The sequence below is a fragment of the Phaseolus vulgaris genome, chromosome 8, assembly GCF_000499845.2.
Source record: "Phaseolus vulgaris cultivar G19833 chromosome 8, P. vulgaris v2.0, whole genome shotgun sequence".
Lineage (NCBI taxonomy): Eukaryota > Viridiplantae > Streptophyta > Magnoliopsida > Fabales > Fabaceae > Phaseolus > Phaseolus vulgaris.
This window is the reverse complement of record NC_023752.2, coordinates 2,701,106-2,723,677: the sequence shown is the minus strand read 5'-3', so window position 1 is coordinate 2,723,677 and position 22,572 is coordinate 2,701,106. Positions and strand designations below refer to the sequence as shown.

At 30.7% G+C, this 22,572-nt stretch overlaps 2 protein-coding genes across 2 annotated transcripts; both read right to left on the bottom strand.

Annotated features, from left to right (window-relative positions):
* Positions 1-3,175: 3,175 nt before the first annotated feature.
* Positions 3,176-6,017, bottom strand: LOC137824142 (exocyst complex component EXO70E2). The gene is made up of 2 exons (XM_068629609.1): positions 5,714-6,017; positions 3,176-5,563 (listed from the first exon to the last, which is right to left on the bottom strand). The coding sequence occupies exon 2, from the start codon at positions 5,412-5,414 to the stop codon at positions 3,375-3,377; it is 2,040 nt and encodes a 679-aa protein (XP_068485710.1). The 5' UTR covers positions 5,415-5,563; positions 5,714-6,017; the 3' UTR covers positions 3,176-3,374.
* A 3,644-nt stretch (positions 6,018-9,661) lies between these two features.
* LOC137826106 (serine carboxypeptidase-like 25) lies at positions 9,662-15,359 on the bottom strand. Its single transcript, XM_068631961.1, has 8 exons — positions 14,864-15,359; positions 13,112-13,315; positions 12,380-12,555; positions 12,015-12,299; positions 11,436-11,566; positions 11,217-11,312; positions 10,845-10,950; positions 9,662-10,016 (listed from the first exon to the last, which is right to left on the bottom strand). The coding sequence occupies exons 1-8, from the start codon at positions 15,117-15,119 to the stop codon at positions 9,873-9,875; spliced, it is 1,398 nt and encodes a 465-aa protein (XP_068488062.1). The 5' UTR covers positions 15,120-15,359; the 3' UTR covers positions 9,662-9,872.
* Positions 15,360-22,572: the final 7,213 nt, after the last annotated feature.

The following is a 22,572-nucleotide window of genomic DNA, read 5'->3' as shown; positions in this document are numbered from 1 at the left end:
AATTGAATATAATAAATAATTGTAGTTAAAAATAATTCAAAATATTTCCTTTACTGATTATACACATAAATAATTAAGGTGTCACTAATCATCTGCAGATGACAATGGCTATCTAAATATTTAATGACGAGTTAACAAATGTAAATAAAATTCAAACGTTGTAACTATTCTGAAACAAAACAATACCTATTATATGAGAACATATAATAAATTAATATATCACAAATACTTTTCACGTAAATGCCACAATTAATGGGTATGGTTATAATTCAAACAAAATTAGATTTGTCGTATGAAGACATATCACTTTTTTTATTTATTTTTGTACTTGAAAATACAAGTGAAAAACATATGGTGTTTGTGGATTTAATGCAAGTTCACTTAATTAATTCAATTAAAAAACACTGCAAAGAAAATAACATAACACACAGTAATTTAATGTATTTAATTATAATATTAACCAAATCTAATATAAATTTACAACAAAATTCACGATAAACAAGTTTATCTCCCTTGAAAAACTACAAAGAAATTTTCAAAGATTACAATTTGAAATTTTACTATCTCAAAATAAATATATTTGCTTGTTCAACCAACAATACATGTATTTTCTAAAAAAATAAAAATAAATTATATATATATATATATTCAAACTAACTATATGTGACATATTACATATCTTTCACTCAATAACTCAATTAGTTAACAAAAAACTTAAATAAACTATTAAATTATAGAAATTTCTTGTTAACATTAGACTAACACAATTAATGTACAGTATAAAAATATATGTTACTTAATACTTTTAATTTACTACAACCATATGTAAATTGATATATAATATTTACATAAACAAATCCGATTCCAAAATTTAAAGTTTTAGTTGTATTATACAATTGGTTTATTATTTCTAAGATTTAAACTTTGAATTTTAATCGCGAATGCATTTGATTTATCATGTATATCTCATTATTTTAATATATTCATACTAACTTGTTAATCGACCTCCAATATCAAAAATTATAGAATAGTCTGATTTTGACCAGGATAAAATTCAATTAAAATAAAGTTATATTGGTTGGAGTTTGAGATTCGATAAAAATAACTAATACAATTCAATTATATTTTATTAGATTGAATTTCAAATTAGATCAAATTTAAGCAAATGGGAAAACTAAATGTTAATACACTTTACTTGTCTATCAAGTTTATTTTAAACTTGACTTGATCCAACATAGAAACTCCTAGAAGTCAGTGATGTATCATTTTTAAGTGAAATTCACTGCACGAGGGTAGAGAGTGTTAAATTGTAGATGTTGAAGTTTGTTTTGACTCATTCCATGCCAACAACATCGTTACCAAGGTTGTTTCATGGGCACTAATAGTCGATAACAATGAGGTTGATTCAGACTAATCCCTAGAGTTAGGACAACTTGTGACCTATGAAGAAAGGGTATTCATTGTTGGTAGTTACTGATATAGAATTAACTAATTCAATTTGAAGTTTGGTTTTCAATTCAACAACCCACGGCACTGTTTGATGAAGTGATCCAAAAGGATACCACGTGAGCTTACTTTTTCAAGCATTACCAATTGTTGAAAATTCAATGCAAGTGTATCTCTACTCTGAACAACCATATGACTTAATTGCTCCATGTGCTTCATTTCTCAGACTTTTTTCTTTTGGTCTTTCTCTATAAAGTTTTATTTTGTTTGTTTGTATTCATCACATCCTTATTATGGTCCCAATTCAGCTCATTGCTTTCGTACTTTTCTTTTTAAATTTTCTGTTGAGATGATGAATTCTGTAAAATCTTTGGTCTGTTGAGATGATGAATTGTGTATCTCTACAAAAACATTTAACTGTAAAGAATGGAATTTTGCACTCAGAAATTACAAGAACAGTTATTTTTTTCTTAATTGGTGGCCATAAATTTGCCGACTGTGAATGATCAAGATTCAGCCACATATAATTCATTTGGGGTGAAGGATCATGGTTGGAATTGTAGCAACTATTAAGAATTTCTTGAAGCTTTAAAAAATAATATTCAATGTCTACTTTTTCAAAAAAGGGATTCCAGGGCATAGTTTTTGGTCAAAGGGCGAGGATATTTCGTCACTCAAAAGAACAGCTACATCTAATCTTCAAACAATAAAATAAGGCCATCAAATGAGACCCTTCAACATTTTTCATTTGTTCATTCTCATTCAAAAAACCCCTTTTTCTTTGAACATTTTCCACAAGAGAAGAAAGATTAGTTGTTGCTTGAGGCAACCCTTTGGTGGGTGCTTCTTCTCTTTGCATTAATTTACTCCCTTTAAGTTTTGGGCAATGGACTTATTATCTTCATGATTCACATGGCATGATAAAAATGGAGTTAGGTCCAAATTCAATTTTCCATTTAAGATATTGACCAATGATGTGACTATTGCCCATTTGCATCCAGAACTCTCTGAAGATTTCAAGTTGTTCAAGTAAGTATCTCTTTCAGTTAATAGAGTTACACTTCCAGGGGAAAAGACCAAATGCTCTTCACCAATTTCTTAAATAGCAGTGTTTGACTCTCTGAACTTTTCTTCTTAAAAGTAAAAGTCCATCTAATTAGTTTTATGCAAAATTTCTCACTTTCGAATACATTAAAAATATTGCTTTATAGAACTGTGTCTGTTTCATCTCCTCGAGAAGAAAGCCACAATATCTTACACTTGAAAATGAAGGCACTGCAATTAGTAACTATTATTTTTGCAGGCCGTTTGGTGAATGCATCTGGCATGAAAATCGCAAGTTGACTTCAAATGTCTTAATTACATGCAATTACATCAGCTTCAGGTCAAATTTATAATATATCTTTTTCCTTTCAAGAGCCATTTCAAATACTATTTCTACATTTTGACCACAATAGAGTTCTTTGATGACCATTCACTGGAGTCAAAATGCTTACCAGTTATTGGACTTGGTTTATGGTCTTGTATGCTTCAATAAATATAACTTAAAATTCTATGCAAGTTATAACCGTGCTAAGGTGTGGTGGGAATTGAATTGTAAGAGAATTTGAATATTACAGAACCATGTTGTTCATTTGCACAGTTATTACTCCATCCTTTAGATTTATTGCATCTGTTAAACACATACATAAACTTCAAGATAAAGAAAACATAATATGGTATTACTCTATTTTGGAATCAAATCAAATTTAAGTAGATCAAAAGAATAATACATTGCAATATGGCAGCATAACTCTGAAACTCTTACAATCATTAAATATAATACACACTAAGTGGGACAATAAGGTTTTGACATGGACCCCCTAACCTGTTTATGAACACATACAAGCCTGTAAAGAGAACAGATTATTGTTGCCTATCAGCTATGACTACCTTCTATGAGGATTTTGCAACCACTTTTGAGATCCTTCAAAGAAATCCAAAAGGTAGTTTTCTAAATCATCAGCAGAGTACTTAATGATTTTGTCACTTATGTAACTGTTATGCCTTCCAACAAAAGTTCTATAAGCTTGGATTACTTTGAGAGATATAGATATCCGTAAATCTTCGCGAAGCTGAAAATCTGGGATAAGCCAAGCTGTTTGGATCCTGTAAACATCCTCAAAGCCAAGGTAGAAGCTTCGTAGCCTCTCTTTAAGAAGGCTTTTTGAGACTGAATTTGTACCCGGAACAACAATTCCTTCATCCTTGAGTAAGAAAAGAATGGAACTCCAACTAGCCCTCTCATATTTCATTGCATGCTGCTGAAACTTCCAATTGCGCTTTCGAATCCATTCATCTTCAAATATGAGCCTGAGTTCAGACCCCTTGACCTTTTCAGCCATATAATGTAGGTTGTTCATCAAGAACAAGTGCTGCAAGGAGACTTCTTTGTATAACTTAGACTTCTCCTCAAGGTTGCTTTCCAAGATCGATGCGATTGATTGGAAGTGAATGGCCATTGAGGAAACTCTACATGGAGATCCCTGGCTTCTGCTATCTTCTGGGCTCATGTCAGGTGACAGAGAAATGGATTCCCCTTTTTCCTGGTCCTTCAGAAGTAGATTGAGTATGTCACTGTAGTCTGTAAGGGTTCTGAGATAATTCATAACATATTTGGTTAAAGGATGTATCCCACCACCTACAAAAGGGGTTGATGAGACATTTGTTGCAATGGCATTTTCAAATTCAAAAAATGTTGCCCTCACACAATCGCCTAATCTCTTCAGAACTTCATGACATTCAATTTTAACCGAGGAACCAACCTCATCTGAATACAAAGCATCAATGTCTGGCATAAGGTCTTGCAGAACCTCATACATGTCAAGAACACGGAACAATTTCTCAGGTTGGTGAGGGCCAATGGACATGGCTTCACCGAAATTCAGAAGCTGCAATATCGAAGCCTTAGATGCATCAACAAAACAAGCCAGACTAACAGGCTCACCCTCCCCAAAAATCTGGTCACTGAGCCACTTCTCACTTGCAAGATACACCCTAACAAAGATTTTCACAGCCCAAATCCATCTTTTGATTTTGGAATTCAAAATACCCCACTCCATTTTCAAGACGTCCTCGATGCTGAGCCTTTCCATTTCAAGAATGAAGAGGCACTCATCAAGGGCATCCCTCCGGACAATGATATAAGCATTGGAACATTCCTGACAATAATTTGAAGCAAAAAGTAAGTTTGCAATACACCTGAGATCCGGGATCACGGCTGGATGAACCAAATCAATGATATGTTCCTCAGCCGCTCTGCTCACACTGTCTCTTTGAAGCGATTCCTCAATTGATTCATCACCTATGGAGATTATGGAGTTCTCATCAACAGCATCTTCCTCACAGGACCGAAAAGAGACATATTCAGGCTCAAAAGGTTGCCTGTTCTGGACAAGCAAGTTACTGAATTCTTCTTCAAGGCGTGCCATAGCAGTTTGAAGAACACTATAGGCCCTCTGCATAAACTCGTACTCTTGATCCTCTTTCTTCAAATGCAAACTTTCCAACTTCTCAATCAACCTGCGAGCTTCATTAGCGGCATTCAGATACTCAGATGCTTCTTCAGTTCCCAAATCCCAAATCATGGACTGATCCTCCTCCCATCTCATAATTTTCTCATGAATCACAGAAAACCTTTCTTCAATAGCACTAAGACCCTCATCATCATCATCATGATCATCATCATCAGCACCACCACCATCATGATCATCACCGCCCTCCCGTCCTTGGCCCCTTTTCCCCTCCTCCTTCTCACCAGGTATGGACATGGAGGACAATCTAGTCCCAAGATCTGCCAGAATTTTCTTGGCATCATTGGTAAGAGTCTTATTTGGCCCTAGTGCCTTCACAATGTGCCTCACAGCAGCAATCAAGTTCTCCTCTCTTTCTAGCTCCCCAATCACAGGCTCAGACTCCTCTACAGCCATTGAAACACTTCCCCAAACAACAAACAACGACCACCAAAACCACTTCCAACCTTCTTCAACTCCAAAATCAAGCTCAACACTTCCTTCTCCACAATCCTTCAATACACCCCCTTCAACAAGTTCTCACCAACCAAATTCACTCCTTATGCCTGCACAAACCCCCAAAACAAAATTAATTGTTATCATAGATACCGAACAAAGTCACCAAAATATAGATATTCCAACCCCCAGATGAACCAGGAAGAATAACAACAGGATAATTATATAAAACAAGAAAATGGAACAGGTAAAAAATTTACCTTTTCTTCTTCCTTCCCAGATATCAGGAACACCCCACAAAAATCTGAGTGAAGAAGAAGCAGGAGAATCGAACTGTGAGCAAGATCTGGAAGGACAGCAGAAGAAGTATCAAAAGCACTGAACCCTGTATTTTGACTTTTTTGAAGGCAGACACAGTTGTGGTGTGTTATTATGGAGGAAGTGAAGGAGAAGGAACAGCACTTTTTTGGAGCTTTAAAAGGACAAAATAAATATAATAATAATGATAATAATGGCGTGGCTGCGTTTTCTACGACCAATCTCAAACTCGTTTTCTTTCTACTTACTACCAATTACGATCCATCCTCAAAATATTGAAATTTTCGTATGCTCCTTTTTTTTGGCTTCATATTTTCTTTGTTAATTATTTGAGATCTCTTAAATTTTTTATGCTATGTATTTTGGCATAATAAAAGTTGAGATCTATAACTATTTTTTTAATCCATCAAAATACCTTTTTAAAAAAAGACAAAGTTACACTGAACTATATAAAACAACCTAAAATTCTTGTCAGAACAGATAGATACACTTTGGAAAAGTGTGTATGATTTAGATATGCTGTTTTCTTATGTATACAAGTGAATTTATTTTAAAAACAAGTAAATAAATACAAGTGTTTTTCATCAAGTCATATATATTTTAAATTAAATAATTGATCAATATATCATTACTTATATCAAGAATGAACACAGTTTAAAAATATCATTTGAATCATTCTTTCATTGACTAAATATTGTTCTCTGCATTTCATATTATTTGTTTTTCAAATAACTCATTTTTTTTACCATACACCCTTTTTTTATTAAAAAAACCAGAATGTAGTTATAAATTTAATAAAGACATTGCTAAAAAAGTTTAATTAATAAATAATTTAAAATAAAATAATACTTCAAAGAAACATATAATGTGATTTGAGGAACTATTTTAGAAGTTACCATTTTGAGTTGTTAAGATATAAACTTTGTTCACATGATGTATCTAAATCAATTCAACAGGTTCATGCATGAATTTCTTCTACTACTGTTGTGCTTTTGACTTCTTGACCCTTGTCTTTTTTCTCCCTTTTCTGCTGATAACTTTATTTAGTAAATAACTTTTATTAGATTTGGAGAACTTTCTTAATAATACGAAAAAAACTGTGTATTTTTGTTACAGGGATGTATCAGATTCATGCAAATACGTGTCCATCTTAATACTCACACGTACACATTCATGTCTCGAAAGAGAAAAGTTATAAACATATAATAATTAATATTTTCAGTCCTTTAGAAAGGGATTTTTGTTAGTGTTGCAGTGATAACAACAGTGTTAGAGATGTGATGGTGAATAATTTGGACGGCACAAAATTAATTAACAATAAAATAAAGAAGGTGGCATTATTTTATTTTGCCATATAAAGTGCAAACCGTGCGTGACTCACATCACAAAATTATTTGATATCTGGGCTCCATTGCTGCTTTTTCAGGTTCTTTCTCGATAATTTCCTCCTCTACTTTTCTCTAAATCCACAGAAAATAAGGCCTTTGATTCACACCAAAAGCAGAAAGAAAGAAGTTTGGGTCAATATGTGGTTTTCATAAAGTCCTACAATTACGTATAGGGGCTTAACAGAAGCTAATATCGAAGAAATTTGTAGACACCTATAATTGATTAAATCTAAACCCCAAATTCTCTATGTTAGCAAATTCTTGTTACTACAAGAAATATCAGTTTGTGCTCATTTACTATTAAGATTAATATTTTAGATATTTTTAATTGGTGAAACAGTTGTGTTAATTATCGTGAAAAGATTAAATATGTGCCGATAAGTTTATTAAATTATGATATATTGATAGAAAATAATTTTACTGGTATAATATGTTTTTATATAGTTTTTTCTTAAAATTATTTATTTATAGATATATATTGTCGAATTATCGTTTTTATTAATATATAGATTTTGATTTAATTTCCATATTTATTTGTATTTTTATTTTTAATTTTTTTAATAATATTTTTTTAATGATATATGATTGTTATTGTTATGGAAGCTTTTATATATAAAAAAAGATATTGTTTTAGTTCATTGATCTTTTAACCATGATTAATTGCCTAAATGCCTGTTTGTTTTTGTAGTATATGAGTATTTGAGACCTTCAGTTTGGAAACACCATTAATGAATATAACAACAAATATTATAGCTTAATCATGTCATTAGTAAATATAATATGATAAATAATCCATAAATTGTTATTAAGAGGACGTTGGGCCTGGTCTAATCATGTGTATAGGTAGGGAACTAAGACAATTGATATAAGTAGTTAAACTCCCTAAGGTAAAGGTAAGGAGTAATTGATTATTAGATGTAATTTAAAACGCCCAATCTTAGACAAACAGAGGAATTGTTTGTAATAATAAATGTGCAATGAAACTAAAAAAGAACTAGATTTATAAACAAGGCCATTCGTAAATATTTTGTGGAATTTCGAAAACACAGGTTTATCCTGTTATTTATTCAATTTGAGATTTTTTTTTAAATCCTATTTCTAGATATTAGAGCATTTCATACTATATAAGTGAATGCAAATTTTATTTCATAAGTCAGTTTTACGAGATTAGGTTAGACTTAAAGTTCATTTCTCATATGGTATAAAGTCATTTCAAGCCTACCATATCGAGAGTTTGTTAGACTTATTAGGTTATCCGCTATCGAGCTGTTATCGGATCACCTATAATATATTATCTCACGCACGAGTTGTCACTCTCGACGTGAACATACCGTTATCGAATCACCTATTATATATTGTCTCATGCATGAGCTATCACTCTTAATGTAAAGAAGATGTGTTGATATCCCACATCAACTAGAAAGTAAATTTATTTTATAAACTGATTTTATGAGGTTGAGTTAAACTTAAAGTCTAGTTCTTATACTTCATCTAATTTGAGAAATTTAGTTAGTGACATCAGATAATAAATTTATGTTTTAGTTCTAGTGAGATAAAAATTAGTTGTTAGATAAAAATTAGTTCTTGCCAATATATTAATTAAGTAATAAATAAGAAAATAGTCCACAAGTTCCTCAAACGTCCCATGACCAACCATCATAGGTTCAAACTAAAGAATCATCATCCTTAAAAAAACAATAGTTGAACAAGTTTTAGAAGCAGCTTCTAGAGCCTTCAAACAATTTCTATTCAAGGGAATGGAGCAATAGAATTCGAAAGTTGACCCGACATTTATGCTACACATTTTACATTATTATCTTTTATAGTCAAAGTGTGTACTTAAAGATGTAGCTGCCGTAGATTGATTTTAAACTTGTTAAATAAAGTATGTGGTACTTGTCACCAACATTAGCTACTTTAATTTTACAAAAAATAAAAACAAAAGCATGCAAGGAATGAAGGAAAGTCTCTCTTGTGTCAAACATGGTATGCCATATAACATATTGTTTAATTATCTAATACCAATAGTAGGACCAATTTGATGTGCTTGCCAACTAGACAATATTGTATCAATACCCAAAATATCAAAGAGAATTATCAAACCTTTGGATAATGTTCCCAACATGTCTTGGTCATTTAGTTTGAATCTCATCTTTCACCCAACTATGAGTAAGATCAAAATAGGTTAACCCCATCTTTTATGCTACATTTTTTTTCAGAACCTAGTTGCAAGATATTTAATCTACAAGTTTTTTAAGTATCAAAATGAAAAACCATGATGAGATGATAACATACCTATTTTTTTTATAGAAAAGCATTTTTATTTCCCTAATGATTTTTAACATTTTCCTTGACCAGTTAATATGTAAACTAGTCATGCCCTGTTTTTAACTTCTTTGTTTAAGCTTACTTTAGTGTTTTGATAAAAAAAAATAGGTATTCTTTTAAGAATTTTTCTGTTAAAAATATAGAACTTATTTCACTAGAAAAAAAAAATACACATTTTAGATTTCTCTTTCCACCAACCCCTCTTTGTTAATTTGTGGAAAACGAAAAATGTCACATTTGTTCAGAACCATAACAGGGCAATAGAAATTAGCAGCTCAGGGCTTTTACACTTGTTTCTCTCACTCTCTCTCTTTTTTTTTTACCTTTGTCATTGTTTTCTTTTTGTCACCTCATTTTCCCTTAAGAACATTTTACTTTTGCTATTTTAGGACTTTGGTAGAGGCTTTCCTGCAAGGAATGATGTGAATAACTGAAGGGCTGCTCTTGGCTTGAACAGAGGCACTTCATGCCCTGCTCCTCTCACTGTTGCAAATGTTACTCCTTCGTACACCTCTGTCCACCCTCCAACCTTCACACAAACACCACAATAATTCCCTCAATTTGTAAAACTCAACATTGAATCAAATTTTCATCTTCATACAAAAAATGTACCCTTATACTATATACAGAAAAAAATTACATCTACTTAAACAACACTCATAATTTTTAAGAAACACCCACTTCATCTAGAAATAATGAAAAAAAGATATGTATTTAGATGTGGATATATCAAAGTATTCACATGCATCCTTGAAGGATTTAGCTGTGTATCAACATGTGATGAGTAATTGTAGTATACATGATAGTTTAAGAACTCTATTTACTGTATATACAGTAGCTCTTGCCTCAAAGTAATTGCAGCTTTTTTAGTTTTGGGCAGAAAAGTAGGTCTGCTCCACAATGGAGGATGAAATTTAAGTAGGGGCTAAAAGGTGTATGGTAAATGTTGGCAAAGGAACATTTTAAAACAATGATTGAAGGTAGGACAGTAGGACCTTTACACTTCAAGAAAGTGCACCATTTGGCATCAGTTGGAGATTGATTTTGAAACAATATACAGACCAGAAATGTTTAATTAACTACCCTAGGATTCAAGAGCATTAAATAATGAGCAAGGACCAACCGGCAACTGCTAACATACATAGTTGACTATTCCTTTGTCATAATTAAGCATCATTATCCACTCTAAAAAATTTTCTAAAATGTCCCATTTGGAGACTCATAGTAGCTCAATTGTTAACCACATCTAGATAGATAGCTAATAGCAGTAAAACTATACCAGACATACGGCAATAGCCACTAAGTTGTAATTACTAATAAATATGGGAGAGGAAGAACAATTTTCAAATGCACTTACCTGATTTTTGACATACCAAGGATACCATGGTATTTTAGTTGACAACTTAAGCTGTGCAAGGGCATATCTTGTTGCTGTGACAGGCACCACTGAGTCCACGTCCCCACTGTATTAGCAAAAAGTGTCAAACATAATTAATATGAATCTAACCATTAATCATTGACTTGGATCCTTTCTTGCCAACTGCACTATTTTGTGTGAGAGAAAAAGAGACATGGGGCAATTAATGGTTCATACTGTTGTCTAATAAAGTGTTCAAAATCTAATCACTTATTTTAACTTGTAATATAAACTTCTATTACATACATAGAAGTGAAACTCTAATTCTAAGATAAGAACGATATACTTAGCCATATGCATTTCAAAACCAACCTGAACACCCAAACTCGTATTCCGTGAGCTATCAACTCTCTATAAATGGGAAGAACGGATACATCTGTATCATTCCAGTTTCTATTCAAAACCTCACTGCACCAAATAAAAACCAACATAATCATCAATCAACCCTTTGTACATATATAATTCTGATTGCTTAAATTGCAGTCAAAACATGGGATTCAACCCTTCATATAGTCTACAGCACAAATTCACCTGCAAGCAGTCCACCTATAAGGGATTCTAGTTGTGTTAGCGTGGAGTGCTTTCTGAACATCTGGCCTGTTGTAGTAAATCTCTGCATACTTTTCTGTACATGGATCATAACCAGACCAATGCCTAAAAGCCTGTGAATAAATAAATTTTCCATTAGCTCGTATGAACAAGATTGTATGTCATACATATAGAAAGAAACAATATCATATGATAAATTCAATCTCAACTATTTAATGCCAATGTTTTCATACCTGTTTTTTTTTAAAGGAACACATTACAAAGTAACAACTTTTTATTTATTAATATTTAAATTTGTAACTTGATATTATACTCTCACCATGAACATTTTTTGGGGTGATCAATATATCTCAGTTAAGAGATTAAAGACTAATTCTATCAGTGCACAAAACTCATTTAAGATCATGACAATTTTATCTGCTCTTCACACATGCAGAGTTGAAAATAAAATCTCCAACCACATATTTAAAGGAGACAGTTATTCATGAGGGTGTGTTGATCTGATGTATTAAATTGATTACAGTGGGAGGGAGATAGTAGTAATGAAAATTAAATTGATACCTTATGGGGTCGGTGAGGTAAGTGCATGGTGTGGCGGGTGGGAGAGGTACTACCATCAGAGTTGTTGCAAGGAGGAGCATAGATGTTGTACTGATCAATGTTACCGAATTCTTGATCCATGGCATAGCTATACACTGACTCACACTCATCAGATTCCTTCTGCCGGTGAAAATCACATGTACTCATCAGTTGCCGGTAAGTCTGGTCCGAGATCATAGCATGGCTCCACCAATATGTCACTGTCCCCAAGTTATCATAGTAGTTGTCTGTCACTGCATTTCCTACCTGCATTACATTTTCATATATATATAAATATCCTTCACAATACCTCATTCAATAACTAAATTTCATTTCAACGCACTAACCATTATGCCTTTCAGATTGATGGGGTGCTTGCTTTTTGCGTTATAGTTCATGATTTCCTTAGCTAATTGAGGCACATAATGTCCTGCATAGCTCTCTCCAGTGATATAAAGTTCCCGGTTTTTGTAACGGGGGAACCGTTCTAGCCATTGGAGAACAAATTCCAGAGAGTCTTGGGCTGAATTCAACAATTCATTAGTCATTGATCAGAAAAATGATTAATCACAACATACTTATGAAGAGAATGAGTTGGTTTGGTGAATGTTATCATAACTTTGTATGATTGTTTTTTGAGACACCAACATTTTGTTGCTAGCAAAGTCATGAAAAGTAGTAAAACTGAACTCTAGACTCTAGGTGTTGTTTTCAGCCGAATCACGTTTTGGAAGTTTGAACTACGGTGATGAGAAGTTTTTGTACTGGAGCGAGTGCTGCAAGTACAATGTGGCTCTGATGATGAGGTACGTGGTTGGTCAATACATAAATTATTGTGTGATAAACGTGGACCACCAAAATTGGTCCATCATTATCAACTGGCAATTATGACACATATCAACTCACAATAATAATATTAAATAATGTTAGAAGCAGTAATTAACATTTTATCACCGATTATAACATGTACATCTTTATTATTTTCCATGGCCTACCAAAAAAATCATCACTATAGGAAAAATCTATGAAGCGTGAACGGTGGTGGCAATTAATGTGGATGGGAGGATTGTGGGACCTACCGGTGCGGTGGTCGCCGGTGTCGAGGAGGTCGGAGGAGCGGTTGGTGTAGGAGAAGCCGACGCCGGCCGGAGCTTCCAAGAACAAGAGGTTGGCCACAGTGTTCCATGAAAACTTGTTAATGTATAGCCCAGAAGCTGTTTTGTTTATTCTAAATGGTCCAATCTCTTCAGACGCTCCATATGCCACTGATGAACACCCTGGACCTAGTTTACCACAAAATTTAACACCATGTTACTAATATTTCTTTATTGATCCATTATTTGACCTTTATCTTTAACAAATCTGTTTTCAATTATCATGTCTCAAAGAAAATTATGATAGAGTAATAATCCATCCTCCTAAAATCTCCCTACTACTTGAGAGAAAACAAATCTCTTTCAAGACTTCAGACATTTAAGATTTTTACAATTCTTATACATTTTGACTAAATTACCCTTATTTATTGTTTTCCAATTGTTTATGTTATTTCCAACTACTTCATTTATACTCAATTTTCTACACCATTGCCACTAGAAAATAGCATTGTGAAAGTTATTCCTTCTAAAGAGTGGCTAAGAAACCAAAACAAAGAGTTCATATAAGAAAGTGGTTAGCATGAATCAGTTACTGTTGAGAAAGAAGACCTATGTTTTTGTTTGAAAAAGATTTAATGAGTTTAATTAGGGTTGAAAGAAATGGTTAAGTAGATATACATGTGAGAGAGAAAGGTATAGGCATTGTGCTAAACATAGGGTTGCATTGATGGTGTGGCAATGGCAGCTGACAAGTTGCATAACAGAACCTTAAATAATGGGTCTGAGCCTATTTAATCATTAATGAGTCTGGTTTTTAGTTGCTTTCAAGCATTAAGTGGCATGCGTGTGTAAGTGTGCGTCTATGTATGTATCTGGATTCATACACAGAAAAAAGAAATAGAGAGAGAAAAAAAGAGTGCAGAACTTCACTGTGTGTACCATTCATCGTTAGTTAGGTCATCATTCCAAGCTATCCATTGCCATTTGCCAACCCACTCAGGTGGGCTCTACCTACACTTTCTTTTGTTTCTTTCACGGTACAAATATTCAATGCATTTCTACATCCAATTTTCATTTTCTTTTTTCATTTTCTCCCTCCAATTCAATACCCCAAAAGAAAAATGCAATAACAAAGCAGGTTTAATTAAAGAAGCCATTTTAGAAAGTAACACGAAAAAGAATAAATGTTTTCATTGAATTTCAAGTCAAACTAAGCTTACCCATAAGCGGTATTTAAGGAAAAGAAGTGAAACGTCTCATTAATTAATGATGCACAGAAAAATATTTAAAGGGTTCAAAAAAATATAGCAGTATTTGTACATTTTGTTGACTGGTATGTCGGTAGCAAAATAGTATTAGCTGTATTCTGAACCCTTGTTAGCGTTGCTAAAAACAAAAGATTAAACTACCAAATGAGGAAAAACAAAACCAAAACCATATACACTAATCAAGAGGCGATATAACAGTGACTTTAGATATGTGCAGACAGTTAAAAACATAAAACCTGCATGCAATTGTTCTTCCTTAATCAAAACGTTAAAGTAAGTTTTGATGTGTAAGAAAGAGAAATAATCTGATGGTAATTATGGATCATCATGTTTTTATGATACCACAAGACAGTAGATTAGCAATGGTGATGTAAAAATCATTTGAAACATAGTGGTTGGAGATGATGCAATGGTTTTTTGTGTGAGAAAAGAGAAGAGGGTTGAATGGTTTGAAGATGTAACTTCTAACCTCCATTGAGCCAAATGACCAAAGGTTTGGTGAGAGGATTTTGTGCAGCTTCAGTGAGCCAGTAAAAAAGAGCTCTACCAGCAAGCTTGTTGACAGTAACATAGCCAGAGAACTGCTGAAATGACACCTTAGGCTGACCAGGGAGTGCCAAAATCCTATCAGCTGCTTCTCCTTCTCCTGCTTTAGCACAAGAGGCTCCAACAAGGACCATTAGAACCCAAATGAGCACATGAGCAAAGATCTGTCTTTGCTCCATGACTTGGTGTGGTTAGTGAAAACGAAGAAAAGGGTGTGAGGAAGTGTGAGCAAAAGAGAGGTATGTGGTTTAAAAAAGAAGGAAAATGTGTGTGACTTGGTGGTTGTGTATGAGACTGAGAGTGAAAGAGTTAGGGTGGGGGTGGATTAAATAGGAGAGAGATTGAGAGAGAAAGAGTGTGATGAGTGTCATAAACACTTTTGGCACTTTAGCTACATGCCAGTTTTCGTTCAAAATACTATTTTGACCCTATTTTGTGTAGCTACTATACTAATTTTGGTTTATCTTATAACCAAAGAATGTCGATTTAGAAACTGTAGAGGAAGAAAAAAATGTTAAAGGTGTCAGTTGTTACACCTAGTTCATGTTAGGTAGGACTTGGGAGTTTCAATAAAAATAGTTATATAGGATATGGATCCACTGCCGTTGAAAAATGCTTAAAAATCAATTGACTCTTCCTTAATTATGCTTTTAGATCATGATAATCAATATCTTAAGAGTATTTGTTAAGAAATTAACAAAATATTAAAAAACCATAAAAGAACAATGTTTTCCAATCCCAATAAGATTTTTTTTTAATTCTTTACTGGAGAAACTGGTTAGCCTTAATTTATAATTTTAATCGATATTTTTATTTAAATAAAAATAATATGAAGGAGATGTTTATCAAATTCTATACGTGGAAAAAGAAGGATTATCAGTTATTTAATGTTTAATAGCATTTTTATCTATCCATTCTATTGTTATCATTATTTTGTAAAAAATCATCACAATTTTGATATCTACTGTTTTAACCCTTGCTCCATCAATTAACTTAACATAAAATTTAACAAACACAAACTTATCCAAATACAATAAATATAAGATCAGATTTGTGAAAAAAACTAAGACAACTAAATATGTTAAGTAACAATAACAGAGAAGAAAAATCTAATTAAATCATAATTATTTCATATGATGATGTTATTCTCTTTCAACTTATTATCTTTTAACTGTATTTTTTCTTGATAACATTTCATCTAAAAACTGAAGTTCAATTTCATTTCAATTTGTTATTGTATGAATATGATCGAACTCTTCAATGTTTACTTGTAATAATTTTTGGTGTTGGATCTTTAGTAAAAGGTTTCATGCAAAATGTCATTCGATACTTAAGTTAACACTCAATATTTGGTCGTCGAGCGAAATAAATACCATTAAATATGTAATTAATTTGACATAGGTCAACCTATTAATATAAATATGTTAGGTCCTCGTGGTATGAATCTAAATTAATACGAATATCACAATTAATCCTTATAGTCTGACATCAAACACAAATTTTCTATAAAACTTGTGTTAAGTGATATTTATCTTATATGTCAAAATATTGTATGTAATGTCTAAGACATCTTGACCATATATAGCACACAAATAATATTTTTTTTAATAATTATTCATACTTAAATACTATTTAGTTATGAATCTAAAAAGGAGGCTGATTATTTGTTTTTTTTTATTAAAAAAGGATGGTATCTTAGGCATGAGATTGATGATTAGGAAAAGATTGAAAGGTGGGGTTGGTACTAAATGACAACAAAATCAAACTAGGATGAATGATTTTGATGGGTTTCTTGAATCTTATGTAAGTGGTTTCACACATGGTGTTTGCAAGACCCCCACCCAAACTGTCTCTTTGATCCTCATTAATTAAGCACAATAACTTTGACTACACCACCTTTGCCTCTATCCATTCCTATTCAATCTATTTTGCTTCAATCTGGGCATTGTTTACAAAAGTTAGAAAATATCTATTTTGTCTTGTACAATACCCATAATCCAACAAATCATTGTGTTCTATATCTAGACTTGTGGTACGTAGTTCATAATTAGAGGGTTTTTTTTGGAGCTCTCCAATTATTATGAACATTGTAGAAGAAGGATTTAACAGCCCAAAAAGATGAAGAAGCAGTTGCAAGGTTTAAAAGAAAATGAGGAAGGGTGAGTGATGAGATTAAATGCTCTTACACTCACTGTTCTGCCATTTAACTATACATGCTCAGAGGCCAGAGCTGATGTAAAAGAACGTGAGATGTCATTTACATTTTCTGAATCGAAAAGTGACTTCTCATTTTACCAATTTCATTAAACATCCACTTATGAATATCATAATTTATTAAACAGTACTACTTAAATACAAGACAAAGAATCCAATAAATCATTAAATGCAAGATACTTTTGGCTTAATTATCTCATATATGTTTTTTTTTTCAATTAAAATCTCAACCTATTATATTCATTTGGTATTATCAAGAGATGATTTCATTATTTTAAATATAAAATAAATATATGTGAAACTATTTTTTTTAAAAAAAAATTGAAGACTAAAATTATATGATTATTTAAAGTGGTAACCTAGTAAATGTAAATGTCTTAATAATACGGTCTTCTTGAATTTGTACATACATTACAAGAAAATCATAAAACACACACTACCACTACAAAAAAATTATAAAATAAAAACTAATTTGTAGAGATCAAAATAATTAGTTGTACTAGTAACTAAATTAGAGATCATTTTAGAAACAAAAAAAATATTGGTTTCTAAATTAATTTCTATTATTGCTAAATAGTTTCTAAATTGGTATCTAATTAGCAACCAAGGTTTTAGAGACCAAATTTAGAAACTAAATAATTGGTAGTTAAAACTTAGGTTGCTAATTAGATACCAATTTAGAAACTATTTAACAATAATAGAAACTAATTTAAAAACCAATTTTTTATTTAGTTTCTAAAATAGTTTCTAATTTAGTTACTATTGCAACTAATTATTTTGGTATCTAAAAATTGGTTTCTATTTCATGATTTTCTTATAGTGAGAGTATATGATTATTATACATTGGGTCCATTGGGTAAAGGTATAAAGAAAATGTGTACAATGCAGTACATGTATTGTACTTAAGACCTAAAATACTTGAGTAAATACGAAGTAATGCAGAAATAAAAAATGAGAAAGTTTTTGATGATGAGAAGAAGTTTTGGAAAATGACAGAAAGAAAATGTATTGGTGGAATGATGCAGTGATGCACAGTGACATGGTCGATATTCTGTTAGAGATTAAACTAGAAAAGATGGTGAAATAAGTAACACATTTTCCAGTTTGGTGAAAGTGAAGAATGATGGCTAAGAAACGGAAATTGTCCTTTTTTCTAATTAGAGGCGAGGCAAGAAAGATAAGAAAAAGGGACATTATTATCAACACTTCTCTTCATGTGCACGCGAGGTGCCATTCAACAATTTCTCAAACACACAAATTATTATTATGCTTCTTCTTCTACAAATCCATAATCTTTAGTCAGAGACAAAACTTCAAAAAGTTACATTCACAGAGACCTAAAGATGAAAGTGTAAGCTTAGTCAGAAATATCTCTTCATATCTATCTACCATTCTTGAGCATAGACTTAGAACAATCACCTTGTTTTAGGTTGTTTCTTATTACATTTTCTCATTATCAAATTTGTGCCTTTTACTAAACTTTATATATTTATATGCCTTTGGAATTTTTTAAGGGAATATTCCAAGAAAAGTTGGTATATATCACTACAAGAAAATCATGACATAAAAACTAATTTTAGAGACAAAAAATAATTAGTTGCTATAGTGATTAAATTAGAGACCATTTTAGGGATTAAATAATTTTTTGGTTTCTAAAATAGTTAATGGTTTCTAAATTGGTATTTAATTAGCAATTAAAGTTTTTGCTACCAAATTTAGAAACTAAATAATTGGTAGTTAAAACTTGGTAGCTAAATAGATACCAATTTAGAAACTATTTAACAATAATAAAAACTAATATATTTTTTAATTTCTAAAATAGTCTCTAATTTAGTTACGACTAGTTATTTTGTTCTCTATTTGATGATTTCCCTATATTGTATGTAATGTAGAAGATCTCAATCCAATAAATTATGTTGTGATTTTTTATATTGTTTATTTCACTCATCTTTACATTAAATATATCATTCAAACACCATAACTAAATTCTTCAAATTATAGTTACTTTATTATTTGTTTATAAGTAGTTACAATCTCACGTGATTTTTTTTAATGAAATTGTAAATGCGTTCATGTACCATTTGTTTAATAACTTATATATTTATGTACTTTTTATTTATTTTACATGTGTTTTGATATTAGTGGTTTACATTATTTTTTTTTACTTTCAGTATTTTCATTTGGGATATTCAAATTCATAGAAATATGCTGTGTTTCTCTCTCTTTTCTTTTGTTTTCTCAAATTTTTGTATTTCCTTTCATTTTATTCTGTTTTGCTTCATATTTAATGATTTATGTTTTAATAATATTTTAATTTAACTTTATAAACTTGAATATAAAAAAGACAAGACATATATATATATATATATATTAATTTTGATTTTGCCATATTACTATGTCAATGCCATGTCATCCTATGATGATATTGCCGTGTGAATCATTATATTAACATGTATTAAATAGATTTACCATAATAACAATTTGTATCGCATCATTATTAACCTGTCATGTCAGTTGTTGTTAAATCTGAATAATAAGCTAGTGGATGAAACAAAATTCTACAACTTAAAAAACTCAAACAAAGTGTAACAAATTTTGGAGACCAAAATTATACCGTCATGAAAGTACAAGTAACAAAAATGGATTTAAATTAACAATCAAGAATAATATACAATAATATATTATATATTAGATTAGACATAATTATGGTACAGATTAAAATTCATGTAACGTTGTTAATAAAGATAATTTTTTTTATATTTTATTTCATAAAATTATAATTTCTAAATTTTATTTGAAGTTTAGAAAATACCCAACATTCTATTGTATTGTATGAGGATTAAGTTGAAGAGAATCTTTATTTTATTAGAATCTTGAACACTCTTGGTGTATTAATATATTACAAAGTAGGTGAATAAATTATTCTAATTTAAGAGGATGAAGATAAATTTTTTAATAGTCTTATAACAAGTCAGGTGTTAGCATCTATGAATCTTTCAAAAAGATGTTAAATATAAGAAATTATACTATTTTATTACGTCTTACATCTTGGTTCACAATAATTCAATTACAATTTGTGATGTATGATGTGTTGACAGTGGAATGAGGTTGATATATATGTCCTTTGGTATGATGATTATTTAAATTGGTTCATTATTGTATCTGTTTGTAAATTTTGTAAATTGTTATAATCCTGATACATAAATAAAATGATATTGCATCGAGTAATAACGGAACAATGAGTGAATATGTTATTTTAAAAATATTGTATATATTTTGTTAGTATTTTATGTTTTTATGTTCTAATATATATTGTTTATTAATGTTTATAATTGTTTATCGTGGAATAATATGAACTAACATTACAAAGAAAAATATGAAATAGAAATCAATTTTTAGAGACCAAAATAATTAGTTGCAATAGTAACTAAATTAGAGATTATTTTAGAAACTAAAACAAAAATTGATTTTTAAATTAGTTTATATTATTGTTAAATAGTTTCTAAATTGGTATCTAATTAGCAACCAAGATTTTAAAGACCAAATTTAGAAACTAAATAATTGGTAGTTAAAACTTTGGTTGCTAATTAGATACCAATTTAGAAATTATTTAACAATAATATAAATTAATTTAGAAACCAATTTTTGTTTTAGTTTATAAAATGGTCTCTAATTTAGTTACTATTGCAACTAATTATTTTGGTTTCTAAAAATTGGTTTCTATTTGATGATTTTTTTGTAGTGTAATAATGTAATGAAGGTGAAACAAATACACAAGAACTTGAGGATATCTTGCATAAAAAAGTGTTTCTGATTAGGGATTTCAGTTAAGTGTATTCCGTTGTGATAAAAATAGTTATACAAATGGGTCACACTTAAAAAGTAGATTGTTAAAGAATGAAGAAAAATGGTAATATAAAAGAAAAAAATCTCACAAATTTATTGTTTTAAGAAAAAAATCTCACAAATTTATTGTTTTAAGATTTTGGATTGAAAGTGGTATTTTAATTTTTTTTATATGAAATGTTAAAAATGAGTATGTAATAAAAAAGAGAGTTGTAAAATGTTGAAAGGTGAGGAAAAGGGCAATGTGGGGGAAGGGGAAAGGAAGTGGATAGAGAGAGTAATTGGAAATGGAAGTGAGAGGGAGATAGTTAGGTACATAATTAACCTCTTTCCTACCTAAATTCAAAGCCATTGATTGAAGACTCAGACACACACAACAACACAATCCCATCTCTCACTGTCACATCTCTTCTCACATAATTAATGCTCAATGCTATCTCTCTACCTCTTCTCTTCTCTTCTCGCACGCACGTTTTACTTCAAACTTCATATTCTATATATTCCAAACTCCACTTTTTAATTCATTCACCAACCAATCTAAATCACTTATCTCCCATCCTTTCACATCTTCTCAAATCTACACTCCCATGCCAAGTGTTATCCAATCAAACTCATCATAACCTAATTATCATACGTCTCTCATCACAACTAACTTCACAACATACAAAACTATAAATCATCGCCTCTCATTTACAATTTTCTCACTAATCACAAACTCATTTTAACATAATTCAAATTGGTTTATGTGTTACAAGACTATAGAAACCCTTTCAAATTTGTCTGATTAGAGAAGTCGATTATTTTTTTTAAATGTTTGGATTGCTAGGTATGTGTCATGTTTTTATTTGTCGTTTTAGTTATTTGATTTTTCTTTTATGAGAGCTACATTTTTTTTAATGTTACCGATTTGTTTAGCATTTTTGTATAATATGACTTTTTTTGTGTGATGGTAGTTAACATTTTAGTTTTATTTTGACAGATTTGATTTCGTGATACGTATTGAAGATATTTGCTATCTTTAAAGTGTATAAAGGTTAGAATATTTTTCTATGTTTTTTTTATTAATTTATTGTTTAATAATTTAAAAAAATAAGGGTTGAGAAAGTTTGTTCTTTTTTTATCTCTTTAAGTTAGTTTTTGTTGTTGAATATCGACTAGATATTAGGTTATGACATTTCATTGTATATAAGTGAGTATAAACATCAATCTTATAAACCAGTTTTATGGGGTTGAGTTAGACTCAAAAGTTCATTTTGTAATATTTTTTATTAGTGTGGATAATGTATATATAAAAGATATTCAAATATCTAAATTAGAGTTAGTATGAAATAAGTGAGAATAATAAATATTGTTTAATATATATTTTTATTTTAATTTGTATACATATTTATAAGATACGACTGTGATAAATCTTTAATATTGGATTGAAATTAAGACATATTATCATATTAATTTTAAATTTTAAATAATATCATAATTATCTTAATAATTTTGTGTTAAATTTTTGTTATTGATAAAACAAAAGTTTGTTGAGTCTGTATAAACTATAACGGTCATGTCACTAAAAAATAT